Source organism: Giraffa tippelskirchi, chromosome 12, assembly GCF_054371585.1.
Source record: "Giraffa tippelskirchi isolate mGirTip1 chromosome 12, T2T-mGirTip1v1.2.pri, whole genome shotgun sequence".
Lineage (NCBI taxonomy): Eukaryota > Metazoa > Chordata > Mammalia > Artiodactyla > Giraffidae > Giraffa > Giraffa tippelskirchi.
The window spans coordinates 105381010-105402451 of NC_137286.1; the positions used below are offsets into that span (position 1 = coordinate 105381010).

A 21442-nucleotide genomic window follows, 5' to 3' on the forward strand; every position below is an offset into this window, starting at 1 on the left:
ACATCTTTGCTGTGATTGTCACCCGTGATGTGTGGCTAGTTATCCCAGGAGTTGTCTTCACTGTCACTTATCTGGATTGAAGTGTCAAGCCGTTCCAAGTGCTACCCTTGTGATTATTTAATCATCCTGGTCTCTAGCCTTTCTGGTGTCTTTATCTGGCCACGTGGTGAAGGGACTGCCTCCTGGGCATCCTCCCTGTTGTTTTGTACCATTAGTTCCAGACAGAAATGTATTTTTGATGTCACTTTATCCCCATGAACAGATTTAGACAGAAATGTATTTTTGATGTCACTTTATCCCCATGAACAGATTTACTGCTTGAGGAGCGTTATGGTGTAGGGCCAGTGGGGACCCGGTAATTACCACTTTGCTTTCCTTTCCTGGGACTCCAGTTGGTGAAGGGAGACGCAGAGAGGAACCAGTGGGCAGAACTTACCTGTCAGCCCTGCATCACTGCGGTGACCCTGGTCTTGGGGGCCTGGCTTAGGGTACCCTGTGGGCCTGTACTGTGACCTCCAGGGTGAGATGGTTGAGCTCGCCAGGCTGGTCACAGGCAGCACTGGGGATCTCGATTTGCTTCCCGGCACGCCCCGCACTGCAGAGCTGTGGGAGCCACGCAGGGCGTCCCCCCGGGCAGGGGCAGCATCTGTTCCTACACTGAGCGGTCAATATGCCAGTCTTCTTGCTGGTGTGTGGGGCAGGAGGGGAACTAGGAGTGTGAGAAGAGAGGCCAAGAAGGCTGCATCTGTGGGGATCCCTTCCTACAGTGGGAACATCACAGATGTGAAACGTCAGTGGGTCTTTTTGGCTGTAAAAACAGATTACATGATCCTTTTGCTGACACAAAGCACTGTGCATGGGCTTCTCTTTCCTAATTATAAGTAAAATCTGATTGGGCACATTTGGAAGCACAACTGCACACAGTTGCATGGGAAGTGTTTTCTTTGGCAATGGGTGTAGCCCCAACAAAATACCTCATCATGTGGTAGTTTTACCTTCCACTTGTTTCACATGTAAAATCCTCAGCTAAGTACTATGGTACTGCTCGTACTCTCACTGTTTAACACTGTCGCCTCTCATTTGCAGTTGTACACTTTAGTTCAGTCAGTCAATTAAGTCGCTCAGTCATGTCCGACTCTTTGCAGTCGTGTCCGACCCCATGGATTGCAGCATTCCAGGCTTCCCTGTCCACCACCAACTCCCAGAGCCTACTCAAACTCATGTCCATTGAGTCGGTGATGCCATCCAACCATCTCATCCTCTGTTGTCCCCTTCTCCTCCCACCTTCAATTTTTCCCCAGCATCAGGGTCTTTTCAAATGAGTCAGCTCTTTGCATCAGGTGGCAGAAGTATTGGAGTTTCAGCTTTAGCATCAGTCCTTCCAATGAATATTCAGAACTGATTTCCTTTAGGATGAACTGGTTGGATCTCCTTGCAGTCTAAGGGACTCTCAAGAGTCTTCTCCAACACCACAGTCAAAAGCATCAGTTCTTTGGCGCTCAGCTTTCTTTATAGTCCAACTCTCACATCCATACATGACTACTGGAAAAACCATAGCTTTGACTAGACAGACCTTTGTTGACAAAATAATGTCTCTGCTTTTTAACATGATGTCTAGGTTGGTCATAACTTCCCTTCCAAGGAGCAAGCGTCTTTTAATTTCATGGCTGCAATCACCATCTGCAGTGATTTTGGAGCCCCAAAAATAAAGTCTCTCACTGTTTCCATTGTTTCCCCATCTATTTGCCATGAAGTGATGGGACCAGATGCCATGATCTTAGTTTTCTGAACGTTGAGCTTTAAGCCAACTTTTTCACTCTCAAGAGGCTCTTTCGTTCTTCTTTGCTTTCTGCCATTAGGGTGATGTCATCTGTATTGATACTTCTCCCGGCAATCTTGATTCCAGCCTGTGCTTCCTCCAGCCCAGCGTTTCTCATGATGTACTCTGCATATAAGTTAAATAAGCAGAGTGAATTCAATATATAGCCTGACCTACTCCTTTCCCTATTTGGAACCAGTCTGTTGTTCCATGTCCAGTTCTAACTGTTGCTTCTTGACCTGCATACAGATTTCTCAAGAGGCAGGTCAGATGGTCTGGTATTCCCATCTCTTTAAGAATTTTCCATAGTTTGTTGTGATCCACACAGTCTTCTCCATTTGGGGGAAACAAAGCTAACCTTGACTTTAGTTTGCTTTCTGTGAGGTCCAGCATCCGGAGGAGTGGCATGTGCTTGTCGTCTGCACTTGCTCACCATCTGTTGTCTCTGCAGACGTGCTTTTCATTCAGTGCAATAAAATTGCCCAACTGAGATAACCAATTAATGACTTTTTAAAAATTATTAAATCCAGTGAAATTGTTTTGTTCTTCTTACCTGGTCCCCCTGAGGCTATGCTCCTACTGGTCACTAATCTCTGAATCCTCAGCTCTCTCATTGTCCTGATACTTCTTTGCCTGCTTTTAAGAATTATTTGTGAATTCCTGTTCCTCATTGACCCCTAAACGGGGGTCAGTTCAGGAACTCCTTATGGTCTTTGGGCCTCCTTGTTCACCCAGGTCCCTCGATCGCACACGTGTAGTGGTCTCTACGTCTTCTGTTGGTGCCCAGTTTCAGGACTCGCAGTGCAGTGCAGGCTGGTGGGTATAGGCCTGGGCTCTGTCAGTGCACAGATCTGGGCTCAGACTTGATTCCTCCATTGTGTGACCTTCAACAAATTACCTGATCTCTGTGAACCTCTTTCCTCCTCAGTGACATCCTTCCAGAAAAGTGTATTTGGGGCGCTCGAGATTCAACTACATGAAACGCAAGATTTCTTTCTTTTTTATGAGTGTAATGAAATGAGAATAAGGATTGAGTGGAGGATGGCAGGCAGTCCCAGCCTACCAGCTGAATTTTATCCAGTCTGCATGATGGCCGTCAGGCAGGCTATTGACAACCTGTCCAGTTGTCCGATATTTTAGTTTGGCAGGCTTTCTCTGAAGATGAGCTGATGCGCATAGAGCGTGTGTAGTTTCGTGTGTAGTTTAACATGACACCTGGCTCATGAGAAACACTGTTGTCATTCTGCCCATAGCTCCTCAGGGAGCTCAAAGTCCATGCTTTCCCTGCTCGAGTCTTCATCTTGTGTCCACATCTGTTTCGCCTCTCGTGTGATCTTTCCTCATGAACACAGCACCATTACCACCCTTGTTCTCGTGTCTGTGGGCTCTGGAGATGGAATTTCTGCGTTGCCCTTCTCTGGCTGTGCTGTGGGCCTCAGGGCCTCCTCCTTGCCATGCTCATCTCATCTCATCTCATCACCGTCTGCTGACAGGTTCCAGTGTGGGTCCTGACCCCAGACAGGTCCCGTCTTGTTTGAGTGGCCCGCGGGGCTCCCGTGACTGGCCTGGAGAGACCAGAGTTCCCTTCATCTGAGAGAGCAGAGCCCTGTGAGGTTTGTCACCCCCATGCGGCACAGTGCCCACTTCAAAGTGGACGCTTGGTAAAGTTTTCTTTCACATGAATTCAGGTTTTCTCATATCTGTGTTTCTGCACACAGTGTCCCCTTTACTTAAAATATTCTCTCTCCTGCACCCTGCCTGCGGGCTTCTGTTCATCTCTTTACCTTCAGCCCACAAGTCTCCTCCACAGAGAGGCTCTCTGTGCCATCCCTGCCCCCCGCCCCACCCCGCCCCTGCAGGCCACGCAGACCTGAGCTGGGTGCCTGTGTGTCACTCTGGAGCCTGTCGCTGCCCATTTAATCCTCTCTGCCTGATCACAGCCCCCATTTTCCTGGGCCAGACAGACTAGGAAGCCACCCGTTAGTCTCTTTCATGTTCCCAGTGGCAGGTTGGTAGGCTGATGCTGAGCCTCCATTGTTGGGCTGGGTGGGATGGGGCTGCAGGGACAAGGATACGAGTAGGCAGATGCCTGTATTGTGGCCATGAGTCAGAATTTCTTTTCAAATGCGTATCTTCTGTGTCTTATTTGTTCTCCACCTTCATCCTCCTCTGAGGGATGGAGACACTGAGGCTGAAAGAGCTTGAAGGACTTAGGACTCTCTGGAGCTTCAGAGTTGGGGTGAAGATTCTGTTGTTTTGTTTTTTCTATCACAGATCTAGGTTATTTCTGTATTAAGTTACTTGAGTAAATGGGTGACTCTTGGAAGTTAGAAGAGCAGGTAAATGGGTTTTGGAGGAAATAGAAGAAAAGCAGTTAAGTCAGACATACGGTAGGAATGCTTCATAGTTTGGATTTAGTTTATATTGAAAGTGAAAGTCGCTCAGCCGTGTCCGACTCTTTGTGACCCCATGCACTATACAGACCATGGAATTCTCCAGGCCAGAATGCTGCAGTGCGTAGCCTTTCCCTTCTCCAGGGGATCTTCCCAACCCAGGGATTGAACCCAGGTCTCCCGCATTGCAGGTGGATTCTTTACCAGCTGAGCCATAAGGGAAGCCCAAGAAAACTGGAGTGGGTAGCCTGTCCCTTCTCCAGCAGATCTACTCATCCCAGGAATTGAACCTAGGTCAATTATATTGAAGTATATCCTTAAATCTTAAAAGTGTATTCTACTATGTTTGGAGTTTGTTTATGGCTTTTCTTTTACATAATGATGTATAAGATTCTGAAAACACTGCTATCGTAAGATTCAGAATAATTGTTATAGCCATTATGTGAAAACTGTGACAATTCCAGCTTTTTCTAAGAACGGATTTAATTATATTCTAGCACAACAACTTCTCTGGGGATACTCAGGTATGATAACTGACTAAATGTTGTGTTCATTTGCAGCCTGATGTTTTTGTTCATTTGATTCTTTGAATCCTGTTTTTTCATTTACCCCAGTAGGTAGAAGTTGTATCAGTATTATTTTCTGGTGCTAACAATTAAAGGAGAGAGGAAACTATACTAGTAGAGTACATAGGTGGTTGTTACACCCACCACAATCAGCCCATGTTTCAGTTCATAGAATATTAAGTCTCAAATGAAACAATTATGCTGAAATTGGTATTTAAGCTGTGGGATTTAATGGAAGGGTGAGAGTGCCCATACTTGTTATATGATGAGATTGAAACAGACAGAGGGGCATCCATTCTAGGATCTCTGTCAATGAAGTGTCAGTTATTGACTGTCTTTTTATAAAAAGTTTTGATAGATTTGTATTATTTTCCTTCAGTTCGTGTTTCCCTTGGAAAATCAGGATATGAGATTAGCTTTACAGAAATTGTTTTTATAGTAAACATTATTTTTGGAGTCAGTGTATTCCTTGAAGCTAAAATTAATTTAGAAGCCAAGTCACTGTTACAGTGATAATTCATATAAGTATTAACCTTGTTTTCTAGCTTGTAGGAAAAGTGGTTGATCCCCCCACAGCTACCGTGACTGTATTCCTACATCTTTAAGGAGTGATCACAGTGGAAGGCAGAGTCTTGTCAGCAGGCTGCATGGTTAGCCGCCTGCCCGGGGCAGGGGGTGCTATGGGTGGCGTTGGCCACCGCTCTACTTGTCCGTCTGTCTCCTGTTCAGGATGGAAGTGAGGACGGTGCTGTAGTGTTACTGCCGACTTCTTTAGAAGTCTGCTCGCAGCTGTTCTGAGCCAGCCTGGTGCCCTGTGGAGTAGAGTGAGGCTTCCCTGGGCCCTTGCAGAGCGCCAGGAGCACCGGGCTGGCCACTGAGCTGCCCTCTCCTTCCCTGCGTGCTGCTTTTCTGTCCTTTGTTTCCTTTTTCTTCCTTTGAAGATTTGACTGACAGATGGCCTACAGTTTAACTGGCACTTCATCTTACTTTCAAGTGGACTGTAGCATCCTGTCTCCATCCACGTGGAAAATCTTCCTCAAAGTGAGGGCTGAACCATAGATTTAGCATGCTGACGGTATTACCTTGAGCTGACCCACAGTAAAGCACAAACCGCTCTGAGCAGAGTTGTTCCTAAATAGTTACAACTGATAAACACTTTCTGTCTCTAGGAACATGCCTGGTACTAAATACTTAACCTCTTTTGACAGTGCTGATAATTCTAAAGGCAGGGCCACAGAAGCACAAGTCATTTAATAAATGCTGTTGAATTATTTTATGGATACCAGTGGAGGTGCTACACAATTTCAAGGGTGCCCCAATCCAGGGCATGGAGACATTTTTCTGTGTTAACATTTATACTTTAGGGTAAAAGCTGAAAGCTTAACTACAAAATAAACAGAAATCAGAACTCCAGGTCTAAGTGACTTCTGTGCTTAGAACTGTCTCTTACTACATTTTCTCTCTCCTTTATTTTCTATGATTTGTTTCATCAGAGCATGACTGGCGTTAATCGCATGTTACATGTGGTGTGTGCGTCAATCGCATGTTACATGTGCGGGCAATCACATGTTACATGTGTACGCGCCAATCACATGTTACATGTGGCACACACAATCGCATGTTACATGTGGTGTGCGCGTGTCATTGACATTTTATTTGCACATCGATACCAGACAGCTGTCCTGAAGGTAGGTATGTGGCTTATAGGCTGCTGAATTTCATGCAAGGTTATTGGACAGGATTATCTGCAGAGTGCATGTTGGGTGGCAATTATTAACATGGAACCCAGTGTGCTGCACATCTGGTTTTTCTGTTTTTTGAGTGTTCTGAATTTTAATTTCTAACTCTTTTTTTGTATCTTTGGTATTATATCCTTGCCTTGTGATTGGATATTCTATTATAGTTAACTCAGTAAGCATTTTTAAGAACATTAAAAATGAATTAAGAAATAATATTTTATTGGGACTCACAGACCAAGGAGGCTGTGCTAGTCAGACTATAGACAACATTTTGTGACTTCTTAAACACTAATGCCTGACTCACCCTAAGTCACATAGTGTAGAAACTGACAATAATCAGGATGTGGGTATTGGTGTCTTCAGCAGTTGCAGAAGTGTGTCCTTGCTTAAACTTCTGTGGCAGTAATTTTAAATGTCTTATTGTAACATGAGAGAGAATCTTCTTGGTAGAAGTTAAGGCCATCTCCCTGGTGTGTGAGTCTGTGAAATAAGAGTGTCCTTCCCTGGTTAACAGATAATGATGGACAAAATTTCAAGGGGCTTGAGGTGTTCCCCTTTTTATATTTTTTTCCAAAATTAGTCTTTCCAGAGTCTAGATATTATATGTATGCTGGGGAGAAAATGGAATGTTAGTTTGCATAAGATTGCATTTAAGATGCTTTTTATTTCCCTGTATAGGCAAATACATACCCACAGGTATATCATGTTTCTTCAAAATGTTGTTATTCCTGGTATTGTAGACAAATACATGGAAACACAAAATGTGCTTAGAAATAAAATATTATTTTCTAGACCATTATTATTTTCTGCCTGAAAATCAGCAAACATGTTTTTTCCCCAGAGAAAACCTTACTAGCCTCCTGGTTTATCAGCTGTCCCAGAGTGCAGCTACCTGGTGGGGTAAGCATGCCATCACAGCCGGCCCCTGTGCCCCATTGCTTGTCCCTGAGGCAGTGCTGCCAAGGCCAGAGCCCAGAAGAACGCCCTTTCCTGAGTGATAAGCGCCAAGTGAACTCTGCCTCGGAGGGTTGTGGCCGTGCTCCCTGCCTGGACACACACAGAGCATCTCAGAGCTGGAACCTCGGCCCCTTCCTCTCTCCAGTGAGCCCTTGAGTGCCAGTGAGGCCGTGGTAGCCCCCTCTCCTCAAACGTCCAGTCATGGTGGACAGGAAGGTCTAGGCTCCTGGTGGCCTCAGCTCCTGCAGCCTTGGTCAGCTAGGACAGAGACACCAGTCCCCGTTCCCTCACTCAGAGCCTCGCTTTATCCTTTCAACTGCTCAGCTCCTGAGAGCATCACAAAGAAAAATTCTTACAGGGCCTGCTTATAAATTATCCTTAAATAAAAGGAGGCTTCTTTAAGCTTTATTTACATTTTCTTTGATGCTTTTATTTGTGGACAAATCACCACTGAGAATTACTTTCCATGTTGATTCCATTTGTATAATATTATAGGGTAATTTTTAAAACACGTGTAAATGCATTCTATATATTTATTTAAAATAAGCACTTTCCAGGGGCTTCCCTGGTGGTCCAGTGGCTGAGACTCCATGCTCCCAATGCAGGAGGCCTGGCTCAATCCCTGGCTGGAAAACTAGATCCCACTTGCTACAACTAAAGGTCCCACATGCTTCAATGAAGACTGAAGATCCTGCAGGTCACAGCCAACACATGATGCTGCCAAATAAAATAAATAAAATTTATTAAAAAAATAAAATAAGCACTTTCCAGAGAAAAATATTACTTCTCTAGGATCTATCAGCATAATTATGCCAAATTGTTGCATTTTTACAGTGTGCTTAAAACTCTCAAAGTTTCTAGGCCTACCTAATGTGCAAGAATATGCAAGTTAAATAAGTGACAGTAGACTTATATGTACTCATAGTATCTCTTTATGTGACTTGCAGGGAGACCCTGCACTCAGCTTCAGCTCCTGAATCCAGAACGCTTTGCACGTCTTATCAAAGAAGTAATGAACACATTCTGGCCTGGCAGAGAGTTGATCGTCCAGTGGTACCCATGCGATGAAGACAGAAAGCACCCATCTGTGTCATGGCTTAGGATGGTGTGGAAGCATCTCTACGTACATTTTTCAGAGGATCTGACTTTATTTGATGAGATGCCGCTCATCCCTAGGACCCCACTAGAAGAAGGGCAGATGTGTGTGGAGCTCATCAGACTCAGGACTCCTTCATTAGTCATTTTAGATGATGAGTCTGAAGCGCAACTTCCAGAATTTTTAGCGGATGTGGTACAGAAGCTTGGAGGGATTGTCCTTAAAAAATTAGATGCCTCCATACAGCACCCACTTATTAAAAAATATATCCACCTCCCCTCGCCGAGTGCTGTGCTGCACATCATGGAGAAGATGCCTCTGCAGAAGCTGTGTAACCAGGTCGCATCGCTGCTTCCGACGCACAAAGATGCCCTGCGCAAGTTCTTGGCCAACCTGACTGAGAGCAGTGAGAAGGAGAAGAGAATAATTCAGGAGCTGACAATATTCAAGCGCATCAACCATTCATCCAGCCAGGGGCTGTCCTCCTACACCAGGCTGAAGGGCTGCAGGGTGCTACACCCCGCGGCCACGCTCCCGGCTGGCCTACGGCTCTCCATCTCAGTGGTCGACAGCAGCGACGAGGCCACCGTCCGCCTGGCGAACCTGCTGAAGGTGGAGAAGGTCAGGACCACCAGCTGCTTGAAGCTCATCTTAAAAGACATTGAAAGTACATTTTACTCTCAAGAAGAGGTGACACACCTTGTGCTATGGGTCCTTGAGAACCTGTCCTCTCTCAAAAGTGAGAACCCGAACGTGCTTGATTGGTTAACGCCACTGAAGTTCATTCAGCTCCCGCCAGGGCGACTGGTGACAGCCAGCGAGCTCTTTGACCCTGATGTGGAGGTGTTGAAGGACCTCTTTTATGACGAAGAGGAAGCTTGTTTCCCTCCCTCGGCCTTTACCTCTCCAGACATCCTTCACTCTTTAAGACAGATTGGCCTGAAAAATGAAACCAGTCTCAAAGAGAAAGATGTTGTGCAAGTGGCTAAAAAAATTGAAGCCTTACAGGCCAGTTTTTGTCCAAATCAGGACACTCTCCTGAAGAAAGCCAGGACACTCTTACTGGTTTTGAATAAGAACCCTGCCCTGCTGCACTCATGTGAAGGGAAGGCGACCCTAAAGAAGATAAAATGGGTTCCAGCTTGCAAGGAAAGGCCTCCGAACTACCCAGGCTCCTTAGTCTGGAAGGGCGACCTCTGTGAGCTCTGTGCGCCCCCTGACATGTGCGATGCAGCCCATGCCATCCTGATTGGCTCTTCACTTCCCCTCGTGGAGAGTGTCCATGTAAACTTGGAGAAAGCTTTAGGCATCCTCACAAAACCTGGTATTGACGCCGTCTTAAAGCACTTTAAGATTGTTGTGGATTGGTATACATCAAAGACCTTTAGCGATGAAGACTACTACCAATTCCAACATATTTTGCTTGAAATTTATGGATTCATGCATGAGCATTTAAATGAAGGGAAAGATGCTTTCAGAGCCTTAAAATTTCCATGGGTTTGGACTGGCAAAAAGTTCTGTCCTCTCGCCCAAGCTGTGATAAAACCATTCCATGATCTTGACCTTCAGCCTTATTTGCATAGTGTGCCTAAAACCATGGCAAAGTTCCACCAGCTGTTTAAGGCCTGTGGCTCAATAGAGGAGTTGACAGCAGATCATATTTCCATGGTCATTCAGAAGGTGTATCTCAAAAGTGACCAAGACCTCAGTGACCAGGAAAGCAAACAGAATCTTCATCTTATGTTGAACATTATTAGGTGGCTTTATAGCAATCAGATTCCAGCAAGCCCCAACACACCAGTTCCTATACATCATAGCAAGAACCCTTCCAAGCTCATCATGAAGCCAATTCATGAATGCTGCTACTGTGACATCAAAGTTGATGACCTGAACGACTTACTGGAAGATTCTGTGGAGCCGATCATTTTGGTGCATGAGGACATACCCATGAAAACCGCCGAGTGGCTGAAAGTCCCATGCCTCAGTACAAGACTAATCAACCCCGAGAACATGGGCTTTGAGCAGTCAGGACAACGAGAACCGCTGACGGTAAGGATCAAAAACATTCTGGAAGAGTACCCTTCGGTGTCAGATATCTTTAAAGAGCTTCTTCAAAATGCTGATGATGCGAATGCAACAGAATGCAGCTTCATGATTGACATGAGAAGAAACATGGATATCCGAGAGAATCTCCTGGACCCAGGGATGGCGGCGTGCCACGGGCCGGCTCTGTGGTCGTTCAACAACTCCCAGTTCTCGGATTCAGACTTCGTGAACATAACCAGGCTTGGGGAATCTCTGAAGAGGGCCGAAGTTGACAAGGTTGGGAAGTTTGGTCTTGGGTTCAACTCTGTGTACCACATCACTGACATCCCTGTCATTATGAGCCGAGAGTTCATGATAATGTTTGACCCAAACATCAACCACATTAGCAAGCACATTAAGGACAGGTCTAACCCTGGGATCAAAATTAACTGGAGCAAACAGCAGAAGAGGCTCAGGAAGTTTCCTAATCAGTTCAAACCATTCATGAACGTGTTTGACTGTCAGTTGCCCCTGACGGTGGAGGCACCCTACAGTTACAGTGGGACTCTGTTCCGACTGTCCTTCAGAACCCAGCAGGAAGCCAAAGTGAGCGAGGTCAGCAGCACCTGCTACAACACAGCTGACATCTACTCTCTGGTGGACGAGTTTAGTCTCTGTGGACACAGGCTCATCATTTTCACTCAGAATGTAACCTCCATGTACTTGAAGTACCTGAAGATTGAGGAGACCAATCCCAGCTTAGCACAGGACACAATAATCATAAAAAAAAAACCATGCTCCTCCAAAGCGCTGACCGCACCCGTCATCAGTGTTTTAAAAGAAGCTGCTAAGCTCATGAAGACTTGTGGCACCAGTAACAAAAAGCTCCCCGCTGAGGCCCCCAAGTCGTCTTGCATCCTGCAGATCACAGTGGAGGAATTTCACCACGTGTTCCGAAGGATTACGGACTTACAGTCACCACTTTTCAGAGGTCCAGAAGACGACCCGGCTGCTCTCTTTGAAATGGCTAAGGCGGGCCAATCCAAAAAGCCGTCGGATGAGTTGCCCCAGAAAACTGTGGATTGTACCACGTGGCTGATCTGTACCTGTATGGACACAGGGGAGGCACTCAAGTTCTCCCTGAGTGAGAGCGGGAGAAGGTTGGGCCTGGTCCCATGTGGGGCTGTGGCGGTTTTCCTTGCGGAAGTCCAGGACCAGAAGTGGGCCGTGCGGCCACAGGCTGGAGAAGTGTTCTGCTATTTACCCCTGCGGATAAAGACAGGATTGCCAGTTCACATCAACGGGTGCTTCGCTGTTACTTCAAACAGGAAAGAGATCTGGAAGACAGACACGAAGGGGCGCTGGAACACCACCTTCATGAGGCACGTGGTCGTGAAAGCGTACCTGGAGGCTCTCAGCGTGCTGCGTGAGCTAGCCGCCAGCGGGGAGCTGACGGACTACACTTACCACACCGTGTGGCCTGACCCCGACCTAGTGCATGATGACTTTTCTGTCATCTGCCAAGGGTTTTATGAAGACATCGCCCATGGGAAAGGGAAGGACTTGACGAGGGTCTTCTCTGACGGGTCCATGTGGGTCTCCATGAAGAACGTGAGGTTTCTGGATGACTCCATACTTAAAAGAAGAGATGTTGGTCCAGCTGCCTTCAAGATATTTTTGAAATACCTCAAGAAGACGGGGTCAAAAAACCTTTGTGCTGTTGAACTTCCTTCTTCGGTGAAGCTAGGATTTGAAGAAGCTGGCTGCAAACAGATACTGCTGGAAAATACATTTTCAGAGAGACAGTTTTTTTCAGAAGTGTTTTTCCCAAATATTCAAGAAATTGAAGCAGAACTCAGAGATCCTTTAATGAATTTTGTCCTAAATGAGAAAGTTGAGGAGTTCTCGGGGATCCTCCGTGTTACCCCATGTATCCCCTGCTCTTTGGAGGGACATCCTCTGGTTTTACCGTCAAGATTAATCCACCCTGAAGGACGCGTCGCTAAGTTATTTGATACTAAAGATGGACGATTTCCTTACGGTTCCACTCAGGACTATCTAAACCCTATTATTCTGATCAAACTAGTCCAGCTAGGTATGGCGAAGGATGATATTTTGTGGGACGACATGCTGGAGCGTGCAGAGTCAGTTGCTGAAATTAATAAAAGTGATCACGGCGCTGCTTGTCTACGAAGTAGCATCCTGTTAAGTCTTATTGATGAAAAACTGAAAATAAGGGATCCAAGAGCAAAGGATTTTGCTGCAAAATATCAAACAATCCCCTTCCTCCCATTTCTGACGAAGCCGGCAGGTTTCTCTTTGGATTGGAAAGGCAACAGCTTTAAGCCTGAAACCATGTTTGCAGCAACTGACCTCTATATAGCTGAGCACCAGGATATAGTCTGTCTTTTGCAACCAATTCTAAATGAAAATTCTCATTCCTTCAGAGGCTGTGGGTCTGTGCCCTTGGCGGTGAAGGAGTTTCTGGGTTTGCTCCGGAAGCCCACAGTTGAGCTGGTTGTAAACCAGCTGAGAGAAGTTGCAAAGTCAGTTGATGATGGTATCACGTTATACCAGGAGAACATCACCAACGCTTGCTACAAATACCTCCACGAGGCGATGATGCAGAGCGACAGCACCAAGACGGCAGTCACTGAAAAGCTGAAAACCTTCAGCTTCATTCTAGTTGAGAATGTGTATGTCAACTCAGAAAAAGTGGCTTTTCATTTAAATTTTGAAGCAGCCCCATACCTTTATCAGTTGCCTAATAAATATAAAAATAATTTCCGTGAACTTTTTGAAAGTGTGGGTGTGAGGCAGTCTTTCACTGTGGAAGATTTTGCCCTTGTTTTGGAATCCATAGCTCAAGAAAAAGAAACCAAACAAGTAACAGAAGAGAATTTTCAGCTCTGCCGGCGAATAATCAGTGAGGGGATATGGAGTCTCATTAGAGAAAAGAAACAAGAATTTTGTGAGAAAAATTATGGCCACATATTATTGCCGGATACTAACCTTAAGCTTCTCCCTGCGAAGTCTCTGTGTTATAATGACTGTCCTTGGATAAAAGTGAAGGATACCACTGTCAAGTACTGTCACGCAGACATACCCAGGGAAGTAGCCGTGAAACTGGGTGCAGTGCCAAAGCGGCACAAAGCCCTGGAACGGTATGCATCCAATGTGTGCTTCACGACACTGGGCTCAGAGTTTGGGCAGAAAGAAAAACTGACCAGCAGAATTAAGAGCATCCTCAATGCCTATCCTTCAGAAAAGGAGATGCTGAAAGAGCTGCTTCAGAATGCTGATGACGCAAAGGCCACAGAGATCTGCTTCGTGTTTGACCCCAGGCAGCACCCAGTGGACAGGATATTTGATGATAAGTGGGCGCCCTTGCAGGGGCCAGCGCTGTGTGTGTACAACAACCAGCCTTTCACAGAGGACGACGTCAGAGGGATCCAGAACCTGGGCAGAGGCACCAAGGAAGGGAACCCTTGTAAGACCGGGCAGTACGGGGTGGGGTTCAACTCCGTGTATCACATCACCGACTGCCCCTCCTTCATCTCCGGCAACGACATCCTGTGCATTTTCGACCCTCACGCCAGGTATGCACCGGGGGCCACGTCCATCAGTCCTGGACGCATGTTCAGAGACCTGGATGCAGATTTCAGAACTCAGTTCTCGGACGTTCTGGATCTTTACCTGGGAACCCACTTCAAGCTGGACAACTGCACGATGTTCCGGTTCCCTCTCCGTAATGCAGAGATGGCAAAGGTTTCAGAGATCTCATCAGTTCCATCATCAGACAGGATGGTCCAGAACCTCCTGGACAAGCTGCGATCAGACGGGGCAGAGCTGTTAATGTTTCTTAACCACATGGAAAAAATCTCTATTTGTGAAATAGACAAAACCACGGGTGCCCTGAACGTGCTGTATTCCGTGAAGGGCAACATCACCGATGGGGACCGGCTGAAGAGGAAGCAGTTTCACGCGTCTGTCATCGACAGCGTCACAAAGAAGAGGCAGCTCCCTGACATCCCAGTGCAGCAGGTCACCTACACCATGGACACCGAGGACTCTGAGGGGAGCCTCACCACCTGGCTCATCTGTAACAGGTCTGGCTTCTCCAGCATGGACAAGGTGTCCAAGAGCGTTGTGTCAGCGCACAAGAACCAGGACATCACGCTCTTCCCTCGCGGGGGCGTGGCCGCCTGCATCACCCACAACTACAAGAAGCCCCACAGGGTCTTCTGCTTCTTGCCGCTCTCTTTAGAGACGGGGCTCCCATTCCACGTGAATGGCCACTTTGCACTGGACTCAGCCCGCAGGAACCTGTGGCGGGACGACAATGGGGTCGGCGTGCGCAGCGACTGGAACAGCAGCCTGATGACGGCACTCATCGCGCCTGCGTACGTGGAGCTGCTGGCCCAGCTGAAGAAGCGCTATTTCCCCGGCTCCGACCCGACGCTGTCGGTGCTGCAGAGCACGCCCATCCACGTTGTCAAGGACACGCTGAAGAAGTTCCTGTCGTTCTTCCCCGTCAACAGGCTGGACCTCCAGCCGGACCTGTACTGTCTGGTGAAGGCGCTGTACAGCTGCATCCACGATGACATGAAGCGCCTCCTTCCTGTGGTGCGCGCTCCCAGCATCGACGGCTCTGACCTGCACTCCGCTGTCATCATCACCTGGGTCAACATGTCCACCTCAAATAAAACCAGGCCGTTCTTTGACAATCTACTACAGGATGAGCTACAGCACCTTAAAAACGCAGATTATAACATCACCACACGCAAAACGGTCGCAGAGAACGTCTACAGGCTGAAGCACCTGCTCCTGGAGATTGGCTTCAACCTGGTTTATAACTGTGACGAGACTGCTAACCTGTACCACTGCCTTGTGGACGCCAACATCCCTGTGAGCTATGTCACCCCTGCCGACGTCCGGGCTTTCTTAATGACCTTTTCCTCCCCCGACACCAACTGCCATATTGGGAAGCTGCCCTGTCGTCTCCAGCAGACCAACCTGAAGCTTTTCCACAGTTTAAAACTTTTAGTCGATTATTGTTTTAAGGACGCAGAAGAAAGTGAGTTTGAAGTGGAGGGCCTGCCCCTTCTTATTACCCTGGACAGCGTTTTGCAAACTTTTGATGCAAAACGTCCCAAGTTTCTAACAACATACCACGAACTGATCCCATCCCGCAAAGACCTGTTCATGAACACGCTGTACTTGAAGTACAGCAATATTTTACTGAACTGCAAAGTCGCAAAAGTGTTTGACATTTCCAGCTTTGCCGACCTGCTGCCCTCTGTGCTGCCCCGCGAGTACAAGACCAAGAGCTGCACCAAGTGGAAAGACAGCTTTGCCAGTGAGTCTTGGCTGAAGAATGCCTGGCATTTCATCAGCGAGTCCGTGAATGTGAAGGAGGACCAAGAGGAAACAAAGCTGGCCTTCGACGCCGTCGTGGACACCCTGAGGGACTGGGCCTTGCTCCCGGGAATGAAGTTCACTGTGTCAGCCAACCAGCTCGTGGTCCCCGAGGGGGACGTCCTGCTCCCACTGAGCCTCATGCACATCGCTGTCTTCCCAAACGCCCAGACTGATAAGGTTTTTCATGCCCTCATGAAAGCCGGCTGCATTCAGCTGGCTTTGAACAAAATCTGTTCCAAAGACAGTGCGTTTGTCCCTCTGTTGTCCTCTCACACAGCCAACATAGAGAGCCCCACAAGCATTTTGAAGGCTGTGCATTACATGGTCCAAACCTCAACGTTTAGGGCTGAAAAATTAGTGGAAAATGACTTTGAAGCACTTTTGATGTATTTCAACTGCAATTTGAATCACTTGATGTCCCAAGATGACATAAAAATTTTAAAATCACTTCCATGCTACAAATCCATCAGTGGTCGCTACATGAGCATTGCTAAGTTTGGAACATGCTACGTGCTTACAAAAAGTATTCCTTCCGCTGAAGTGGAAAAATGGACGCAATCATCGTCCTCTGCATTTCTTGAAGAAAAAATACACTTGAAAGAACTGTATGAGCTGCTGGGTTGTGTACCCGTGGATGATCTTGAGGTATATTTGAAACACCTCTTACCAAAAATTGAAAATCTCTCTTACGACGCAAAACTAGAGCATTTGATTTATCTCAAGAATAGACTGTCGAATGTCGAGGAGCTGTCCGAGATCAAGGAGCAACTTTTTGAAAAGCTGGAAGGTTTATTGATAATCCACGATGCTAACAGCCGACTAAAGCAAGCAAAGCATTTCTATGACAGGACTGTTAGAGTTTTTGAAGTTATGCTTCCTGAAAAATTGTTCATCCCGAAGGACTTCTTTAAAAAACTGGAACAACTTATAAAACCCAAAAATCAAGTTGCATTTATGACCTCCTGGGTAGAATTCTTAAGAAACATTGGGCTGAAACACATCCTTTCTCAGCAGCAGTTGTTGCAGTTTGCTAAGGAGATCAGTGTGCGAGCTAATACGGAAAACTGGTCTAAGGAAACACTGCAGAACACAGTTGACATCCTTCTCCATCACATATTCCAAGAACGAACGGATTTGTTCACAGGGGACTTCCTGAAAGAACTGTCTCTGATCCCTTTCTTGTGTCCAGAGCGGGCCCCCGCGGAGTTCATCCGATTTCACCCTCAGTATCAGGAGGTGAACGGGACGCTCCCCCTCATCAGGTTCAGCGGTGCCCAGGTGAACCCGAAGTTCAAGCAGTGTGACGTGCTGCAGCTGCTGTGGACGTCCTGCCCCATCCTACCAGAGAAGGCCACGCCCCTGAGCATCAGGGAGCAGGCGGGGAGCGACCTCGGCCCCCAGGAGCAGCTGGAGCAGGTTCTGAGCCTGCTGAACGTTAACCTCGACCCCCCTGTGGACAAGGTCATCAATAACTGCAGGAACGTGTGCAACATCACGACGCTGGATGAGGACATGGTCAGGACCAGAGCCAAGGTCCTGAGGACCATATACGAGTTCCTCAGTGCTGAGAAGAGGGAGTTCCGTTTCCAGCTTCGGAGCGTTGCTTTCGTGATGGTGGAAGACGGCTGGAAGCTCCTGAAGCCAGAGGAGGTGGTGATCAACCTGGAGTATGAGTCCGATTTCAAGCCGTATCTATACAAGCTGCCCTTAGAGCTGGGCACCTTCCACCAGCTGTTCAAACATTTGGGCACCGAGGACGTCATCTCCACCAAGCAGTACGTGGAGGTACTGAGCCGCATCTTCAAGAACTCTGAAGGGAAGCAGCTGGACCCGAATGAGATGCGCACTGTCAAGAGGGTCGTTTCTGGCCTGTTCAGGAGTCTGCAGAACGACTCTGTCAAGGTCCGGGGTGACTTGGAGAACATCCGGGACCTCGCGCTCTACCTGCCGAGCCAGGATGGCCGGCTGGTCAGGTCGAGCATCCTGGTGTTCGATGATGCCCCGCACTACAAGAGCCGGATCCAGGGCAGCATCGGGGTGCAGATGCTGGTGGACCTCAGCCAGTGCTACCTGGGGAAGGACCACGGCTTCCACACCAAACTCATCATGCTCTTCCCCCAGAAGCTGCGGCCGCGCCTGCTGAGCAGCATCCTGGAGGAGCAGCTGGACGAGGAGACCCCCAGGGTGTGCCAGTTCGGGGCGCTGTGTTCACTCCAGGGCCGGCTGCAGCTCCTGCTGTCTTCCGAGCAGTTCATCGCGGGCCTCATCAGGATCATGAAGCACGAGAATGACAACGCCTTCCTGGCCAATGAGGAGAAGGCCATCCGCCTCTGCAAGGCCCTCCGGGAGGGGCTTAAGGTGTCCTGCTTCGAGAAGCTTCAGACCACACTACGGGTGAAGGGCTTCAACCCCATCCCCCAGAGCAGGAGTGAGACCTTCGCTTTCCTGAAGCGGTTTGGGAACGCTGTCATCCTGCTGTACATACAGCACTCGGACAGTAAGGACATCAACTTCCTGCTGGCCTTGGCCATGACGCTGAAGTCGGCGACCGACAACCTAATCTCCGACACGTCCTACCTAATTGCTATGCTGGGATGCAATGACATTTACAGGATCAGTGAGAAGCTTGACAGCCTAGGTGTGAAATACGACTCTTCAGAACCATCGAAACTTGAACTGCCAATGCCTGGCACACCAATACCTGCTGAGATTCATTACACCCTGCTGATGGACCCCATGAATGTCTTTTACCCGGGAGAGTACGTCGGATACCTTGTTGATGCTGAAGGCGGGGACATCTACGGGTCATACCAGCCGACGTACACATATGCCATCATCGTACAAGAGGTCGAAAGAGAAGACGCCGACAACTCGAGCTTCCTAGGAAAGATTTATCAGATTGACATTGGCTACAGTGAGTACAAAATCGTTAGCTCTCTGGATCTGTACAAGTTCTCACGGCCAGAGGAGAGCTCCCAGAGCAGAGACAGCACCCCCTCCACCCCCACCAGCCCCACGGAGTTCCTGGGCCCTGGTCTTCGAAGTGTCCCACCCCTCTTCCCTGGGAGAGAGGGCCTCAAGATCCCGTCTTCCAAGCATCATTCCCCCAAAAAACTCAAGGCTACTTCTCTCCCAGAAATTCTAAAGGAGGTGACGTCTGTGGTGGAGCAAGCCTGGAAGCTTCCTGAGTCGGAAAGGAAAAAGATTATCAGGCGGTTGTATCTGAAATGGCACCCTGACAAAAACCCAGAGGACCATGACATGGCTAATGAGGTTTTTAAGCATCTGCAGAATGAGATTAACAGATTAGAGAAACAGGCTTTTCTCGATCAAAATGCAGACAGAGCCTCGAGGCGGACGTTTCCCACTTCGGCTACCCGGTTCCAGTCAGAGAAGTTCTCCTTCCAGAGATTTTACACGTCGTGGAACCAGGAGGCCACAAGCCACAAGTCCGAGCGGCAGCAGCAAAATAAAGAGAAAGGTCCGCCGCCAGCCGGGCAGACGTACTCTCAGAGGTTCTTTGTCCCCCCAACTTTCAAGACAGTCGGCAACCCGGTGGAGGCTCGCAGGTGGCTGCGCCAGGCCAGGGCCAACTTCTCGGCTGCTAGGAATGACCTGCACAAGAATGCCAATGAGTGGGTGTGCTTCAAATGCTTCCTGTCTGCCAAGCTGGCCCTCATCGCCGCTGACTATGCCGTGCGGGGCAAGTCCGACAAGGACGTGAAGCCGACGGCCCTGGCGCAGAAGATCGAGGAGTACAGCCAGCAGCTGGAGGGCCTGACCAACGACGTCCACACCCTGGAGGCCTATGGTGTGGACAGCTTGAAGACCAGGTACCCTGACCTGCTGCCCTTCCCGCAGATCCCCAATGACAGGTTCACGTCCGAGGTTGCCATGAGGGTGATGGAATGTACTGCCTGTATCATCATAAAACTTGAAAACTTCATACAACAGAAAGTGTGAGGCAACACCAGGAGACAAGCGGGGAGCTAGGTCCTGGACATGTCGTAGCACAAATATGACTCGCTGTCCTTCCTTAAGCCTCATCGCCAGCATTCAGGGATGGTGAAGCACGTTGGGGGTTGATCAGGTAGAATCTTGGCCTTGTTATTAACATGGATGTTCACAGGGGACCTTAACCTGAGAGAGTAGTGTTTTGAGGCTGGTGGTGAACTTGGAATTGCTGGATGTGGCTGGCTGGCTGGCTGGCCAGCACTTCTGTGAACTGCACTTTACACACCAAAGCTCAGCGGTCTGTTAGATAGAGTCTCTGTGTCTCTGGTTGGTGGTGGGGGGCGAGGGGAGTTAGTTTTATGTTTTAATGTATGCAGTATTTTTGAAGGAGCTAATGAAACACTGGACATATCATTGGTTGAAACAAATTAGGGAGATTAGGTCTGTGGAGCTTTATCGTTTCTTTAAGCAGATCCTCTTAGGTGCATTATCAGCTGGATCTGATTATGAACCTGTTGCAGTTTTACATACTAGATACTCGGCACATGTGTAACATGGTACAGTATTTTATCCTGAATACTACTTGATTGAGACTGTGCAGACAGCCCCCACTGGGGTGCCCCGAGTGCCCTTCACATCCTCTTCCTGGAGGTCCCCCTCCCTGGGCCTGCAGGCGTCCCAGATCATGAAGGTGGCATGCGGGAGACCCTGGTGGTGGCCCCTGTTCTTGCTGGATGTGAATATTGCTTCTGAGAACCGCTTGCCAAAGCCACGCCCGTCACCTGTGAGGGCATTTGCTTGATGTTTGTTTGTATGTGTTTCCCACAAACGCCCTAATTTATATGGTGTGGTTGGACAGGATGTGATCTTTCGTTGTCTAAAGGTGCTGCACTCAACATTTTTTGTCCTTCAACATGGCGCTTAGTGGAGTTTTTTTCTTTGGATTTCACTCTAAAGACATTAAAAAATTGTAAAATCATGTGACAATATCCAGTAGGTTATAAAAGAGGAATTATCAGCTTGTGTCTTCCCCATTAATAATTCAGAACTGATGTTTAATTTTTATCATGTTTGAATGTTCTCTGAACGTTATTTCCTTTGCAGAATATAAAAGATGATAGTTTATTTAAGTGTGCTGGCTGTAAATGATGTGCAGTATAATATTTTATGCAATTAAGGGCTTATGGGACATATTACCACCTTTTTTACTTGTACTGGTAATAAGGAATGTTTGCACCTCCACTATTGTATTGCTTCTGGATGTGAGCCATGTGATGATTTCTGCTATTATATTAAGTGCCACAATTTTAATAAAGCAAATGTACATATGAAATCATTGTAACTGGTATTTCCTGAGAAATAGTTCCTTGAAAATCAAACTTAGTATCTTCTCCTGTATTAAGGTTTGACATGTTGTGTATATGTGTGTTTATTGCAAATACTAGGATAGAACTTTCCTATATATTTTATAC

The 21442-nt window shown here is 47.6% G+C and overlaps 1 protein-coding gene across 7 annotated transcripts in view; it reads left to right on the forward strand.

Annotated features, from left to right (window-relative positions):
* SACS (sacsin molecular chaperone) overlaps positions 1-21303 on the forward strand; it is a 78170-nt gene extending 56867 nt beyond the window's left edge. For 4 of the 7 annotated variants that reach the window (XM_081551698.1, XM_081551700.1, XM_081551701.1 and 1 more), the window contains one exon: positions 8422-21303. In XM_081551698.1, the coding sequence (XP_081407824.1) occupies positions 8422-19979 (11558 nt within the window). In that variant the 3' untranslated portion in view covers positions 19980-21303. Of the gene's footprint in view, positions 1-4709; positions 4737-8399 lie in introns of all 7 variants that reach the window. The other 3 variants (XM_081551696.1, XM_081551697.1, XM_081551703.1) reach the window with 2 other exon arrangements.
* The last annotated feature ends 139 nt before the right edge of the window (positions 21304-21442 follow it).